The following is a 15,006-nucleotide window of genomic DNA, read 5'->3' as shown; positions in this document are numbered from 1 at the left end:
ATATATATATATATATATATATATATATATATATATATATATATATATATATATATATATATATAATATATATATATAATGGACGAGACATGGAGAAGAAACATATAGAACAATGGATTTTAGGGAAATGTTCTGTCCCGGCTGATCAATCTGGCATCACGCCAAGCATTGGGTCAAACCAGATCATTCGTCCCACAGTTCCCGCAACAAAGTGGTGAATGATTTCGGAGATGCGACGGTCGACCTTAAATATGTGTGCTCTCCCTTATAGTTGGAGTATGAAAAAATTGGTCATGTGCCACGGAAACTTGAAGAAGAAGAAGACACAGAGTCGAGACCCTCGATAGAAGAAATGATGTACCTCCCATGATCGGTAGAAGAATTATTCTCTAGACTAGAGTTGTTGAGTCAAACTGTTGCAACTGTTACCTGATACCTTGTAGTTTTCTTTTGTTTTTCTGTGATCCAGAGACTTGTTTATGTTGAAAACACATAATATTTCTTCTGCAATTATGTTTTGATTTTGATGAGATAATAATTTGAAAATGTTGTAAATATATGATGATCTCTCTTTTTTTTTGAATATATACGATGCTTTCTCTGATATGTTGCGGCCACAAAAAAAAATGTAGCACATCTTGAAAAAGAATTGTTGCAATTAATAGTCGACTCTGCACAAGACTAGAATGATGTTGCCGTGAATCAAGTCTCATCAACCCGTGCTCTTATATCATAAATAATGGAGGGGAAGCGTCCGATGAGCCAGAAGTAGCCGTCGGTCACCACCACCTTCTTGAAGTTCTTGTCCGCCATGAAGAAGTCGAGGCACCTCTTCTTCAGCTCCGGGCAGTTGTGCATTTCAGCGTAACCCATGGTAGTAGCGACCGTCTCCACCGACACGCTCTCCCACAGCTTCTGGGCGCAGAGGAGCTTCAGTCTGCCAAGATCGTACCGGTCGGCCGCCGCAAGCACACGCTGAAACAGCTCGGTCGTCTCCGAACTCTCCGAAGAGCTTGGAAGCTCCTCGTCCGTGGGCAGCCCGTCCGTGTACATGAACCGAAGCAGAATTCTGAACGTCGACGGCTCGATGTCGTGCAGGGTGATGCATGGCATCGCGGCCTCCGCCATGGACCCGAAGAGCTCCGCCCTGAACACCGGCGAGCGGGCGGCGAGCACGGCCCGGTGCGCGCGGAACGTCTCGCCGGCGACCGAGAAGGAGACGTCCGAGCCGTCTGCGCGGTCGAGCAGGCGCCCGAGATGGTCGCCTATGTCGGACGCCGGGACGGGGACGGGGTCGTCGCCGCGCACAAGCACGGCCCCGCACACCAGCGTGGCCGCGCCGTGCGCCGCGAAAAGTGGGTCCACGTCGCTCCGCATGAAATGGAACCAGCCATGGACGTCCACGTCATCGGAGGTCTTCTCCTGCGTAAACGTGGACCGCTTTGCTCTGAGCGGTGGTGCGCCGTCGTCTCCGCCCGTCAGGAAGGCGTCGAATTCGACCTTGACGCTCCTGGATTTGCTCTCCAGCCGCAGGGCGACGGAGAGGTCGCCGTCGTCTCTGTGCCCCGTCCCGCGCGGGTGGCATCCTATGCGCAGGACGTGCTGCCCTACGCTGAGGGTTTGGAAGAGATACAAGTCGCTTTTCGGGTCAAGCCTGAAGTCTGCGAAAATGGAGTCCACCACCATGGCGTGGGGTTCAGACTTTTGGCCTGCGACGGAGAAGGTTAGATTTTTTGTCACCAGGAGCACTGGATGGAGACGCTTGGAGACCCCAACCGCCGGCGGAGCACACGCTTCGGCTCGCCGTTTCAGTTCAACGCGCTCCGGCTGGGTTTACACACGACGTTTACGCGGCACCTGCAACAGCCCACAGATAACTGCTCATACCCTTTATCTACGAGCCAAAAAAGACCATAAGAGAACATGTAATGTAGTGAGCATATAGTGTGAGCCAAAAGTGGAGTCAATTTTCAAATGAAATACCCAGAACAAACAATTTCCTTTTTTGAATGGCCTGATTATATATTTTAGGCTAATTGGCGCATAATACTAACAGTGGCCATTTAGGTGTGCAAAATAACCATAATTAATTTCTTTTGAGAAGTGAAGTGTTGAAGGAAATAACCATATTTTTGTTGATTATATGTGTGCACTCTTTAACAATTATGTACAATCTAATGCTTTCCTAGGACATATGTACAATCTAATACTATGTCAATTGTATGATTGCCCTGCAATATAATGGTTAGATGATCTAACAAAAACAAAAATATATAACTACATAATTGAAAAAAATAATCTAGGAAGACCACCCAACTCGGTTAAACAGGCGGACCAGATGATCAGGAATGCGACATGAGTCCCAGCAAAGGCAGCTAAGGATTGATTTTATTGCCAAGTGTATTGTTAACTACTGCTAGACAAATACTAGGTCGTAATAATTTCTTCATAAAAAATACTGCACTGGCTGGTACTCCCTTGGTACTCCCTCTGTAAACAAATGTAATAGCATTTAGATCACTATTTTGATGATCTAAATATAAAAGTATTTCTTTACGGACGGAGTAGTAGAGTACCTTGAAAACAAAGGGAGACTGGCGGGTGGCTAGCACGGCAGAAGCATGAGCTTCGATCACCGCCGCTTATGGTCTGGATGGAATCCTAGCCCCCGGCGGGCGGCGCAGAGCGAGGGAGCAACGAGGCGGCGAGCGGCGAGCGGCGACAAAGCAAGTCGGCAGAGAGATTGGTCGATCTGCTTTCGATTCTCGACGGACTCAACGTGACAAATCTAGCAGACGAGAGCCCGACCTACACGGAAGATCAAACCTAAGCCAGGACGGACTGTAAACTAAGATGGGCCTATTTTGTTTGCCAGTTCGCCTTCGATGTGTATACGGAATCGTAGTATTACGAGTTTGGGCTTTAAGGGATCTCCGCTAAACGGTACGCGGTGAATATGTTTAGCGTGTAATTAATCACATATCAAATATTAACATTATCACATAATTAATACAAAAATAATGTCCTACCGAATATCCTGTTGAATTATATATGTCTAATCTATAACCCACTTCTCTCACCCATGAATTATAGACCCAACACTCAAGCATTGGCATGCAGGGAGGGGCAAACCCTATTTAGCGCCTCGGGTTAAAGGCAATTTGTCAACCGGCGCACATGCCCTATCCGAGCTGGGCCGGCCCATTTAATTTTTTTTTGCTATTTTAAATTTTAAAAGTTGTGCTGGAACGACAGGTCAAACTCGCAACCTTTAGTTCACAAAGTAGAGCGCAAACCACTGGAATAACAAATTACTTGTGTCATGTTACTCTTTTTTTCCTTTTATCCTTTACCCAGTTTGAAACAATCGGCCCTTCTTTGACGGAACGGTTCCTTCGTGCCTTCTCTCGTTCTCTCCAGGAAGAAAAGTGAAACAACAACCCCCCTCACTACGCTGGCGAGGCTGAGGGTTCTCTTCCCCTCCGTTCGCCGCTCCGGCGACAGCTGGGGAGGGAACCTCAGTTTTTTTTGTCTTGGTTTATAGTTAGGGATAGGATTGTAGATTTCTTCGTTAGTGTTTTGGATGGCGGCGGTGTTGACATTGGGAATAATTGTTCCCCGATCCCAGCCACATCTCGACGGTTTCATGTGTGACGATAATGATGGATTGAAGGGATTTGTTTTCTGCCATTACTCCCATGTGGTGGATCTGGTATTCAGAGGTGTTGCCGGCGAGGCGGCGACTGCCGCTTCGGATGGCGATGGCGACGAGCAGAAGGTGACGACCTCTCCAGTACATGGTTTGTGTCTGATGGTTGGCGAATCTGCCGATCTTCTTTGAGAGCGTCACCTGAACACGACGTTTTCAAGACCGAAAGCGCTCGTGGTTGTTCCTCGGCCGACATGCCACATTGATAAGTGCTCTGCTATTCATGGCGAAGCCCATGAATAAGCTAGGAGGGAGACCTGAGCACACAAGAGTTGGATTCTACCTCAAATGAAAACTCTATGCATTATTGGGTACCAAGAAGAAGCCCATGAAGAAGCTAGGAGGGAGACGTGAGCACACAAGGGGAAGGAGAAGGAAGAAGGGCACGAAGGAGTGGAGCCACTGGACACCCCGGGTGCCCGGCCTCCCCAGCTTGGGTGCTGCCCGCCCCCCCGGGTGCCGACCACCCCGCTGGGCGCTGTCCCTCGCCTCCGGGTGCCCTGGCTCTTCTGCCGCAGGGACTGGTCCTCCTCTGACCCGTCCGGGTGCCCGGGCCTTCGACCCCCAGGTGCCCCCCCCCTCATTGGCGCCTATCTCTGACCGGTCCGGGTGCCCCGACCACTTTACTCCGGGTGCCCGGACTCCACCGAATATGCCTGCGCGCATTTAGAGTTAAAAGACCCATGTACCCATGTTTTCCCCCAATTTCGTCCCTAGACTATAAGTACCCCTCACCTAGCTTGTTCTAGGGGATAGCAAAGTATTTGAGAGATATGAGAGAACTTTGCTCTTTGTACCCCTCCTCTTGGAGATCAAGACCCCTCTTTGGGAAGAATCCTTGTGGATTATCAAGGCCTCCTCTTGGAGAAGATCAACATCAAGGCCTCACCTCCTTGGAGTGGGAAGAACTCTACCCTAGTGCTATTTTCCTTGAATTGTTCCTGTATGCTTGTGGATCTCATGTATGCTACTCTAGTGGATGTGTGATTTGGGTATGTTTGAGTGATTTTCCCCTTGTGTTCTTGTGTGTTCATCACTTTTCCCCCTCCAAGTGTGAAAAGATTCCCCCTAGGGTTTCACCCTACAACATCTTGTCTACATCATGTCATCTTGCTTAAGGCGTTACTCCGTTCTTTCATGAACTTAATACACTAGATGCATGATGTATAGCGGTCGACGTGTGAAGTAATAGTAGTAGATGCAGAATAGTTTTGGTCTACTTGTCTCGGACGTGATGCCTATATACATGATCATTGTGTCGGATATCGTCATAATTTTTGCTCTTCTGTTAATTGCCTAACAGTAATTTGTCTACCCACCGTATGTTATTTTTATGAGAGAAGACTCTAGTGAAAACTATGGCCCCAGGTTTATTTTCTATCATATATTAAAACCAAAAGTATCTTGCTGCAATTTTTTTATTTTGTATTTTGGTTTGATCTATCTATCAAAAACTATATCGTTTAATCTCGCTCGTAACCGTTGAGGGATTGACAACCCCTCTAGTTGTTAGGTTGCAAGTATTTGTTGCTTATGTGCAGATAATGTTTATATACTGTTGCTTGGTTCTCCCACTGCATTGATAACCTTGGTTCCATAACTGAGAAAAATATTTATCTCTATTGTATTGCATCATCCTTTCGTCTTCGAGGAAATCCCAACGCAGCTCACAAGTAGCATTGATCAAGGCGGTGGCCCAAGCAATCCCTGTCTATTCGATGCCATGCTTCAGGCTTCCCATGGGTATTTGCGAGAGTGTAAAGTCAATGATCCGCCGGTTTTGGTGGGGTGCAAAAAAAGAAAAATAACACCTTGCTGGATTTCATGAGATGTGTGCACCAAGCCAAAGTCGTTGGGAGGTCTTGGATTTCGGGATATGAAGCTATTTAATTTATCTCTTGTAGCAAGACAAGCTTGGCGCCTGATCCAAGCACCCCTTACTTTGAGTGCAAGAATTTTGAAAGCAAAATACTTACCCAATGATTCTTTTCTTGAGGCATATTTGGGTTCTAACCCATCACAGATTTGGAGGGCGGTGCTAGATGATCGAGATGCTTTGGCTCATGGCCTAATAAGCAGAATTGGGACTGGTGAGAAAGCAAAAAAAATTGAGCACAACTGGATCCCTCGGTCTGGACTGATGAGACTGTTGACTTCTTTGGTACATGATAAGCCAGTTTTTGTTTCAGAATTAATAGACAGCCCGTCAGCTGCATGGCGTGAGGACAGGGGCCGAGAAGTTTTCCTCCCAGTTGATGCAGATTTAATCTTGGGATTCCCACTATGTACCAGACGAGTGGATGATTTTTGGGCATGGGGAGAGGATGATCGAGGAGTGTTTCCAGTCAGCTCAGTTTACAAATTTCTGCTGCGAACAAAGTTGCAAGGGGAGTCACTGTTACAGCATACTGGAAGCCACTTTGATTCAGTTAGAGAGGAGCGGGCATGGACAGCTCTTTGGAATATTAAGGTTCCTTCAAAACTGAATTTTTTTCTATGGAGGTTGTGCCATGAATCTCTTCCAATAGGAGACTTACTCCATCACCGCAACATTTCTACCTCCCTAGTATGTGCTTTATGCTCTGCGCAAGACAGTTGGAAGCATGCTCTTATTGATTCTGTGATGGCGAGGAGCGTTTGGTCTCTATCTGCAGAGGAGACAGTGGAGTGCATGTGCAGCGATTTGTCAATGAATGCAAAGTGTTGGCTGTTTTCAATGCATGAAAAATTGGCGCAGGATGAGTCCACTCGTATGACAGTGACTTTGGCAATTTGGCGAGCCAGAAGGAAACCTATCTATGAGGAGATCTTCGAGAGTCCATTTGCTACAAATCTTTCATCATTTTTTTCCAAAAGGACCTTCAGATTATTGCTAAAGAAGCACCAGTGGGATCCGGGGCTACTAGTGTTCGTAATGCTACGTGGATCCCTCCACTGGGCGGTCTAGTAAAAATGAACGTGGACGAGGTTGTATCACAAGAGGATGCGTTTGGAGCTGCAGCAGTGGTGTGCAGAAACGAAAGGGGAGAGTTCCTAGGAGCATCATCGGTTATATTCAGATTTGTTGCAGACCCAACTACCCTCGAAGCTCTGGCTGTCCGTGAAGGACAAGCACTTGCCGAGGACCTGTATGTCCAGGTCCAGCGAATTCACATTGCAAGTGACTGAAAGACGGTGGTGAATGACATCAAGCAAAATTTCGTGGCAAAGTAATACTATCGTACAAGAAATCATAGACCGATCTACGGGTTTTGCTGATTGTAATATCGTTCATGAGTTTAGGATCTCGAATTTCGAGGATCACAATCTCGCTAGGCATTTTTTAACTCTCGGGTTTGGTCGCCCTGTTTGGTTAGGTCAACCTAGAGAGCTTCAAGTAAACATTATGGAGGTTGAATAAAAGCTTAGCGAGAGTGCCACTTGATTCTTTGAGCGAATTCTAATCTAAACCGAAGATCTGCACCTGTGAAATCTCGGATTTTGGTAGCCTCCAATTTCTCCTTTCATAAGGCACAAAACTGTAAAAAAATAGCTCGATAAGTAGATCATGTGTTCATCACGGATTGACACTATCATCTATTAAAATATATAAATAAAACATTACAATAAGAAAATTAATTATGGTGTTGTGGTGTAGCTGGCTATCACATCAGTCTAACACACTGAAGGTCTCCGGTTCAATCCCGGGCGATGCCACATTTTTCTAAATATATTTTTAAGCTTTTTTGCCCTGTCTCAGCGAATTCACTAACACGCTTACGCTTCATCATAAAATAAGTACACATAGCCGTGGCAGGCACATACATAGTTTGCACGAATGATACATGTCGCTACAGAGCAAGACAAGAAGATACGCTACAAGTTCAGTGACTGAATTCCCAGGCACAAAGGTGGACAACTGCGCCGTGCAAACGGAGACATAAAACGACAACTCGATCGGGTTAAACTGATCTGGCTTCTACTATGGGATCATTCCAGCCAGCCTATCTTGGAGTGATTCCCCATAGCATTTCACATCTTCTCTCTACCAAGGCAACTCATGGTGGCCTCCCCACGGTCCTTACTTCCAAGGTAACCTGTTCAGTGAATAAGAATCTGCCACATTTCAGAATTGATGATAGAAACTGTTGGTAACTCAGTCAGGTGACAAACACACATTGGTTCCCTCAAAAATAAAAACCGACAAACACACATTGAAATTAGAGCTGTCAGACTCATCTCCGGTTATCAGAGCTAACTACTCCCTCCGTCCCATAATAGTACTCCCTCCGTCCCAAAAGTATAAGTACAGAGGGAGTACAAAATATACAATTTGGGAACGGAGGGAGTAACTACTATATATATTTTTTCTCATGTCGCAGATTCTATGAAGGCATTTTGAGACTAGCATATGATCAGGATAAAGATGATGAGCAAGGGTTTCTGGACGAAACTCACGCTAGTTTCAGGGATATATCAGAACCGTCATAATTGTCCTGTGAGCTTCCCGAATGTACTGCCGTCATCACAGAGTCAGATGAATGAGCATCTTCAGGGACAACATTTTCGGCTTCGGCAACGGCCACGGTGCTAGCAGTTGGCACCTCATGCATCTACATCCAAGCACACGAACATGATGTAAATGTGTGCTCTGCCACCTCAACTTTTATTGGACTTTTGTTCAAGCTGCACTTCTTATAAAGATTGATTAAGTGCAGGACTACGAATGCATCTAAAATCTTATTACTTGGTTTTTCAAGCGCATATTTTCCTCTGCCAGCTGTGTTCCCTACAAGGAAAAGAGAAATTACATTATCAAATGTTCACCTTGTAGAAGTACACCAAAAATATTCTCAAAACCAATAAACTTAATCTAGTCAATTTTGTGTTGCTGAATAGTTTATAATAAAAATAATGCAATCAGGGAGCAACTCCATTGACTGTGTTGGTGGTAAAAGAATAATTTCTTCCACTTAAATAAATAATAAAATTTTAAAACCACACATAAAGGGATATATTGCTGATAACATTTCATTCAATATACAACAACAACAACAACAAAGCCTTTAGTCCCAAACAAGTTGGGGTAGGCTAGAGGTGAAACCCACAAGATCTCGCAACCAACTCATAGTTCTGGCACATGGATAGTAAGCTTCCACATGCCCCTGTCCATGGCTAGTTCTTTGGTGATACTCCAGTCCTTCAGATCTCTCTTTATGAACTCCTCCCATGTCAAGTTCGGTCTACCCCAACCTCTCTTGACATTATCAATATGGGAAAGAAAAAAGAGTCCACTTGTCGATTTGCCTCTTGTTTAACATGTACTGTGCCAATTTTAGGTATTGACTTGTTGTACATGACATGCACATATCTACTACTTCCACATGTATATTCATATCATTCTCCATCTCTGTGCATACTGCAAGGGCATTCCCTATGAATCTATGAGAATTGGAATTAACAATTTAATTTCCCTACTAATGGGCTCTATTAGCAATAGTCCATATAAATTAAGGTCACTTGAGAGTTCAGCAATCAGCAACATATGTAATACACAATATTATTCACTATAAATTAAGGTTCTTAGCATGCAACATTTTCAAACAAATTTTTTTGAACCAGTTCAAACAATTAATTTCCTACATGCCTGCAACAATTCAGGTAATTGCCATAAAACCCATTCGACTCCATTACATACATGTATATCTAATACTCCCTCTGTAAAGAAATATACATGTGTAAGTAGTTTGATAATTTGCCTGACATACATGATCCAAAAAAGGAACTGCGCAATCTGCTGCCAAAAGCCTAAATAAACAATAGAGATCATTCCTCACCTTTTGTTGGAGGTCACTAATTTGTTGCATGAATTGCCGGTCCTGCAGTCACATATATCATGTGAAACAATTGGCATAGTGCCTGCACAATCAAAACCAAGCTGAAGGAGAAAGAGATGTCACCCTACCTTTGTACAAAGCACCCTCTGCAATCCTGTTTCGAGATTCTTTTCCATCTGCTGCAACTCACCGACACTCAGTCCGTCAAGTTCCTCACCTCTCATGTGTCTATAATATAGAGCATGGCATTAACCGTTAATATTTCAGCCGCTTTGTAGTTAACAACTTATAGTTAATCACACAAATCCAGGATGGGAACAGAACATAACCTAAGTCGAAGACTTGCTTCTGCGAGTTGTTCATTCAAACTGTCATACTTGCAGTGCTCTAACTGAAAAGATAATACATCTGTAACTGTTATCATTTTCGTTAGGAATAGTATAAATATGCATGTAAAAAAGAAAATAAATGTGTAATTCTTATGAGATATGTGCAATGTTAAATTGGAGGATCATGGAAATAATAATAAATAACGAAAATGTCTTATTTGACAAAATGTTTCAAAACAATAATGAAATGATACAAGAAATTTTTGAAAAAGAATACAGTTCCAGGCTAGGAACTGGCTAGTGGGCCAGAAAATAGGACCCAAGGCAGGTATATACTTCACTATTCCATCCATGCACATTATCTCTCCTTAGTGTGCTCCAAGAAATTAGGTGCCAGTGCAAGATTTTTTTTATTAGTATCATTTAACGTTTACAAATGATTGGCAAAGGACATTTTTAATTAGCCAACTATGGAAAGAAGTATATAGAGTTCATATTACTCTTTGAAAAAAAATGTAAATGTATGTGGGGTCACTAGGTTCTCCACACAAATCTTTCCATTTAATAATTCCTAGTTAATTACATAACTTTTTGCTCTCTTTTTTACAAAAAAATTGCTATACATACATTTAAATCAATAGCCGGCTGCTGATCAGATTTCCCCAGGTTCTTTGAATGAGTACTATACTTGTCAATGATCTCGTTCATGCTGTTCACCAAACCAAAATCACATCAGAATTTACACAAATATACAGTTTATCAGGAAATTAATAATGTATATAAAAATAGTAATACAAGCAAGATTCTGTACAAAAGTGTTTGAAGGTACACCAGCATATAATGTAGTATTAATTGATCAGGGGCATATCATATTAACTTTATACAGTATCATGTGTTCAAGGTACTCCCTCCTTCCCAAAATATAAGGCGTGATTGACTTTGCACGGTCTTTGATGCACGACTTTGACTAATATATCCCAAAGTACATGGATTAAACATGTATAAATGGTATCGTCGTATTTATCTTTCAAAACAATTTTATTTCATGTGTCTGTATACTAATTTTGCAGACATATAATACATGAAAATCATAGTCAAAGTTGTGTAACGAAGACCAGAAAAGTCAATCAGCGCCTTATATTTTGGGAAGGAGCTAGTACATAAGAGGAATAACCTGCAAATCACACACACATATATAGTAGTGAATTGTCCAGAAGTATCGAACTGAAATAATTAAGATATTATCCACTTGTTCAGAACTGATAAACTCGTTTTTCTCTCGTATATATATCATATATAATCTATCTCATATCACATGCATAGAAATGAGGATTTCAAAGAGTTAATTTTTTTATAGTATATATAAAGCACTGAATTCTTATCCTCTTTTGAAGCTAGGGGTGTCCAACATTCCAAAGGTCATTTTATAGTATGATGTAAAAAGTATCCATGATACTTAATTATTAGTTTATCTTCTTAAGTAAAAAGGGTTATGTTCAAGCTATTTGGAACTGTGTAACATCTTGTGCAAATGGATGGATTTTGAATGGTTCGATCTGAAACATGAAATTGTATTCTCAAGCCAATAACAACAATAAAATAATTGGAGGCTGCGCATTGCTGGGTACCATGCATAAAATGGATGCAATAGCATCTAATATGCTTAAAGCTAGAGATGTGAATGCCTGTATTTAAAGTGAAATACATGGCCGCACATATATGTGCCTTTATATATGTTAGCACAGTTACTTTTTCCCCGGAAAAAAGAAGAAGCCAGAGTTACTTCTGAGAAAGTAATGTCATCAGAAAGATGGTACGTAAACAAATTTCTGATTAGATCTATAGGAGTCTTGATTGTAAAGACTTAATTAGGGGCACTTTTATAGAATAATACTTCTTGGTATAACTTTTGTATTAAGTCAAATTTAAATTAAATACCAACACTTTAACCAAGAAATATTCCTCTTCCAAGCATGTCCTTAAGGTGCATGGTACAGCCACAAACTCAAAGTACTTAATTGTTCTATGCATACATGATTCGGTTAGGGTTTGTTTAATTTGGTACATAGATCTTCTCAAATTCATATTGGATAACACATTGCATAGCAGATTTTTATTCATAACAGGAGCACAGCCTCCCAGTTTCATTAGTGCAATCGTGCATACAGCACCAAGCGACAAAACTGCCAGACATCAATCAAATATTATAAGAGGATGACGCAATTAACGAAAATTATTATAAGAAAATGTGTGTGCCTTTCTTCTTCGACTAGTTATGGTAGACTATTAGAAATCACCATTGACATGTCAAAGTTTGGCAAAGGAATACCATATGGTTCCATAAGCACTTCCATCACTGCTTATACTTAAATGTTAAATGCAACTCTCCCTTTTCCTCGGCAAAACCATGCCAAGTGGCAAATATCACCTCTCACTCAAACAAATCCCAACAGTGCATTCGGCTCCAACATGAATGCCGTAAAAGAATTGCACAAACCGTTCCCTAAAACCATGTACAATGCAAGGTGCTTGTAAAAATAAACCGGTTTTTTCTTAATCACCATTGCTTTCTATATATAGAGAGGTGCCTAGCGTCCGTGTTATACAAATAAGAATAGGTGCTTAAGTAAAATCAGATCATTTTCACAAGCATCTCCTCTAGGCATGCATCTTGCATTGTACAAGCTTACAGAAAGTACATACAATTATATTATATATAATTAACCTGCTTTCGAGTACCAAGAGGAAATTGTCAAGAAAAAAATTAGGACAACCTGCCGGTACACAAGGTTATGATTACGCAACACATGCAGCAGAGCCACGATGCTGGTAGTACTTGAAATGTTATTTTTCTCTGGTAGTATCGGAACGGACAATAGTGGTAAGCGCCCAAATCCCATAAATGTAACCCAATAGCAACAACCTAGTAGTAGCCCAAGAAAAACTACTACTCTTATCCTACTGCTAGTGGAGGAGTACGTACTACTCTATCAGTCTATCCACGGCTGCACAGAGCACGAGAGCTCAGCCCAGAGGGAGGGGAGCTCTTTGCACGCAGGCATGGTATGCATACGGCATGCCGCCACCACATGAAATCACAGGTACGTACGGGCGTACACGAGCTGCAGAGACGCCTTTTGCTGCCACCCCACGCGCCGATCCAGATTCCGGAGAGCCACGGATAGGCTTCCGGCTTATAGTATTTTACTAAAAGAAGGCGAAAGAACACGCGAGTGACCGGAGGACACCAGCGTGTTCCCCGGCGTAGGACACGCGAACGGATCGAGCAAAAGAGGTGGAGATCGATCTGGTACTGTGCCGAAACTACAGTGAAAAAATTCCCCATTTCTCCGGAATCGAGCCCGGCCGGATCGGTGCAAAGGACGGAGGCCGTGAGGATCTTTAGCCATGATGAGTAGAAAATGGTGGCTCTTCGTAGCATCATGTGATGACATCGTAACCGAATCCGAAACCTAGAAGCGGAAGAGGAAATCAGGCCGGTGGGTGGCGGTGCGGGAAGGGTGGGGAACCCTAGCTAGCCCGTGCAGCAAGAGGATCCCGAATCCGCATCGAGTCGGGGACACGAGAAGAACGGACAGATCTGGAGTAAGAGAGAAAAGAGAGAATGGAGAAGGTAGAAGAACACATGTGTATGCGTGTGTGAGATGGGAGATGGGGGTGAGAGGGCGGGGAGGAAAGAGAGGAGAGGCGAAGGTACGTGCCTGGAGCTGGCGAACTGGGAGAGCTTGCCGGTGGAGGAGAAGACGACGAGCGCGACGTCGGCGTCGCAGAGCACGGCGAGCTCCTCGGCCTTCTTGAACAGCCCGCGCCTCCGCTTGGAGAAGGTTACCTGCCGCGCCGCCGCGCTCTCTATCCGCCGTATCGCCCGCCTCTCCCGCGCCATCTCGATCCGCCCTGCCTGAACCGCTCCCAGCTGCTCCGGCGCCGCCGTCCTCCTCCCTCCTCCTGCTCAGCCGCACGAACAAACAAACAAACAAACAAAGGAGCACCGGCTGGCTAGATTTTTACCCTCTGCCGCGCCCGCGTGTGTGCGCCTAGTATATAAACGGCGCCCCGCCAATGGGAGGAGGAGGGGGAGCGACGGGAAAGGTGAGGGAGGGAGGGAGAGGTCTCGCTCGCCCGCCCGCTCGCCTCCCCTCCCCGGGGCCGCGGCGTACGGTGCGCTCCCATTGGCCGGCGGGGGGAGCCCGAACAGTAAGCTGGCGGTTAAACAAATCGGGGGCGCGACCGGGCCCGTGCCCCCGCACGCTCCACCTGGCCGCGCCGGTCGTTGTTTATATATTATTTTATGGTATACCTATACAGGCCCGGAAAATCTCCGCCGCACGGCAGGTCGGCACGGCCGGTCCTTTTCCTCCCCCAGGAGCTACGACGACGACGGGTGTGGGAGCGAATTAAAGGCGGTCCCGATTAGGAAAGGAAGGGTGGCGGAGGGGAGGGGCGGTCGGAACAGTACTGGCCGTGGCAGGCCCGCGCGCGTGCGGCGGCCGCCGGGCTAGATTCCCTGTTCCGGCGCGGGATCGCCGTGCATGTGGCAGGGTCCGCGCCCCCAGCCAGCGCAGGTACTCCTCCAATTCGGGTGCTTTTTCTTGCTTTTTTTGCACGTCACAGCTTGGCCCGGGCTTATCATCGTCGCCGTGAACAGTTGCGGGTGGTTAGCTTGATTAATCACTCGGCTGGTTGGGGCGTCGGGTCGCGCTGATTAATTAATCTTACTACTAATCTCATGCCTGTTGGGTGGTGCCGATTGATGGGACGTGGTGGAGTGGGACGGGTCGTGGAGGGAACAGGAGGGGTGACCGATGGATTCGTGGGTGCGGGGGATCTCTGTGCGGGGGGCCGTGGCGTGCGTCGCCTCTTGCCGCGAGAGGTGCGGTGTTTTCTCATGCTCATTGGCCTAGCGCCCCTAGCCATGGCGTGTGAGCACTGTGGATAAACAGTAGGGCAGAGCTTTTCACGCACTCTCATGGACAGCTGTGCCCTACAGTCCAAAGACGGAGGGAGGGCCGCCTTGTCAGCTGAAGCTTCTCTTGCGAATTTTCTTTCTTTCTCTTGTCAACTCGGTTAGATATCGTCTTTGCGTGCTAGGCATTGTATGCTTTTCTGTGAGAACGATTATTAATTTTTTGAA

General features: G+C 44.8%; 2 protein-coding genes and 1 non-coding gene across 3 annotated transcripts; 1 reads left to right on the top strand and 2 right to left on the bottom strand.

Moving 5' to 3' along the window:
• Positions 1-702: 702 nt before the first annotated feature.
• LOC119333285 (BTB/POZ and MATH domain-containing protein 1-like) lies at positions 703-1,686 on the bottom strand. The gene has a single exon (XM_037606227.1). The coding sequence runs from the start codon at positions 1,684-1,686 to the stop codon at positions 703-705; it is 984 nt and encodes a 327-aa protein (XP_037462124.1).
• Positions 1,687-7,331: 5,645 nt separating this feature from the next.
• On the top strand, positions 7,332-7,405 carry TRNAV-AAC. Its single transcript has one exon. It is a non-coding gene; the product is annotated as a tRNA-Val (tRNA).
• Positions 7,406-7,450: 45 nt separating this feature from the next.
• On the bottom strand, positions 7,451-14,117 carry LOC119330392 (MADS-box transcription factor 55-like). Its single transcript, XM_037603502.1, has 8 exons — positions 13,577-14,117; positions 10,482-10,563; positions 9,855-9,916; positions 9,654-9,753; positions 9,526-9,567; positions 8,436-8,477; positions 8,147-8,301; positions 7,451-7,785 (listed from the first exon to the last, which is right to left on the bottom strand). Exons 1-8 carry the CDS (start codon positions 13,756-13,758, stop codon positions 7,770-7,772), a joined length of 681 nt encoding a protein of 226 aa, XP_037459399.1. The 5' UTR covers positions 13,759-14,117; the 3' UTR covers positions 7,451-7,769.
• Positions 14,118-15,006: the final 889 nt, after the last annotated feature.

The sequence above is a fragment of the Triticum dicoccoides genome, chromosome 7A (assembly GCF_002162155.2).
Source record: "Triticum dicoccoides isolate Atlit2015 ecotype Zavitan chromosome 7A, WEW_v2.0, whole genome shotgun sequence".
Taxonomy (NCBI): domain Eukaryota; kingdom Viridiplantae; phylum Streptophyta; class Magnoliopsida; order Poales; family Poaceae; genus Triticum; species Triticum dicoccoides.
The sequence above is the reverse complement of the archived record's forward strand: the minus strand, read 5'-3'. Positions and strand labels throughout refer to the sequence as shown.

What these genes read in the sequence shown, in the direction of transcription:
- LOC119333285 (XM_037606227.1), bottom strand. Translation starts at nt 1,686, where the DNA reads ATGGTGGTGGACTCCATTTTCGCAGACTTCAGGCTTGACCCGAAAAGC.
- LOC119330392 (XM_037603502.1), bottom strand. Translation starts at nt 13,758, where the DNA reads ATGGCGCGGGAGAGGCGGGCGATACGGCGGATAGAGAGCGCGGCGGCG. An exon ending in TCCCAGTTCGCCAGCTCCAG is followed by an intron (nt 10,564 to 13,576) that starts GCACGTACCTTC and finishes TTTGGTGAACAG; the next exon opens with CATGAACGAGATCATTGACA. An exon ending in AGCCGGCTATTGATTTAAAT is followed by an intron (nt 9,917 to 10,481) that starts GTATGTATAGCA and finishes TTATCTTTTCAG; the next exon opens with TTAGAGCACTGCAAGTATGA.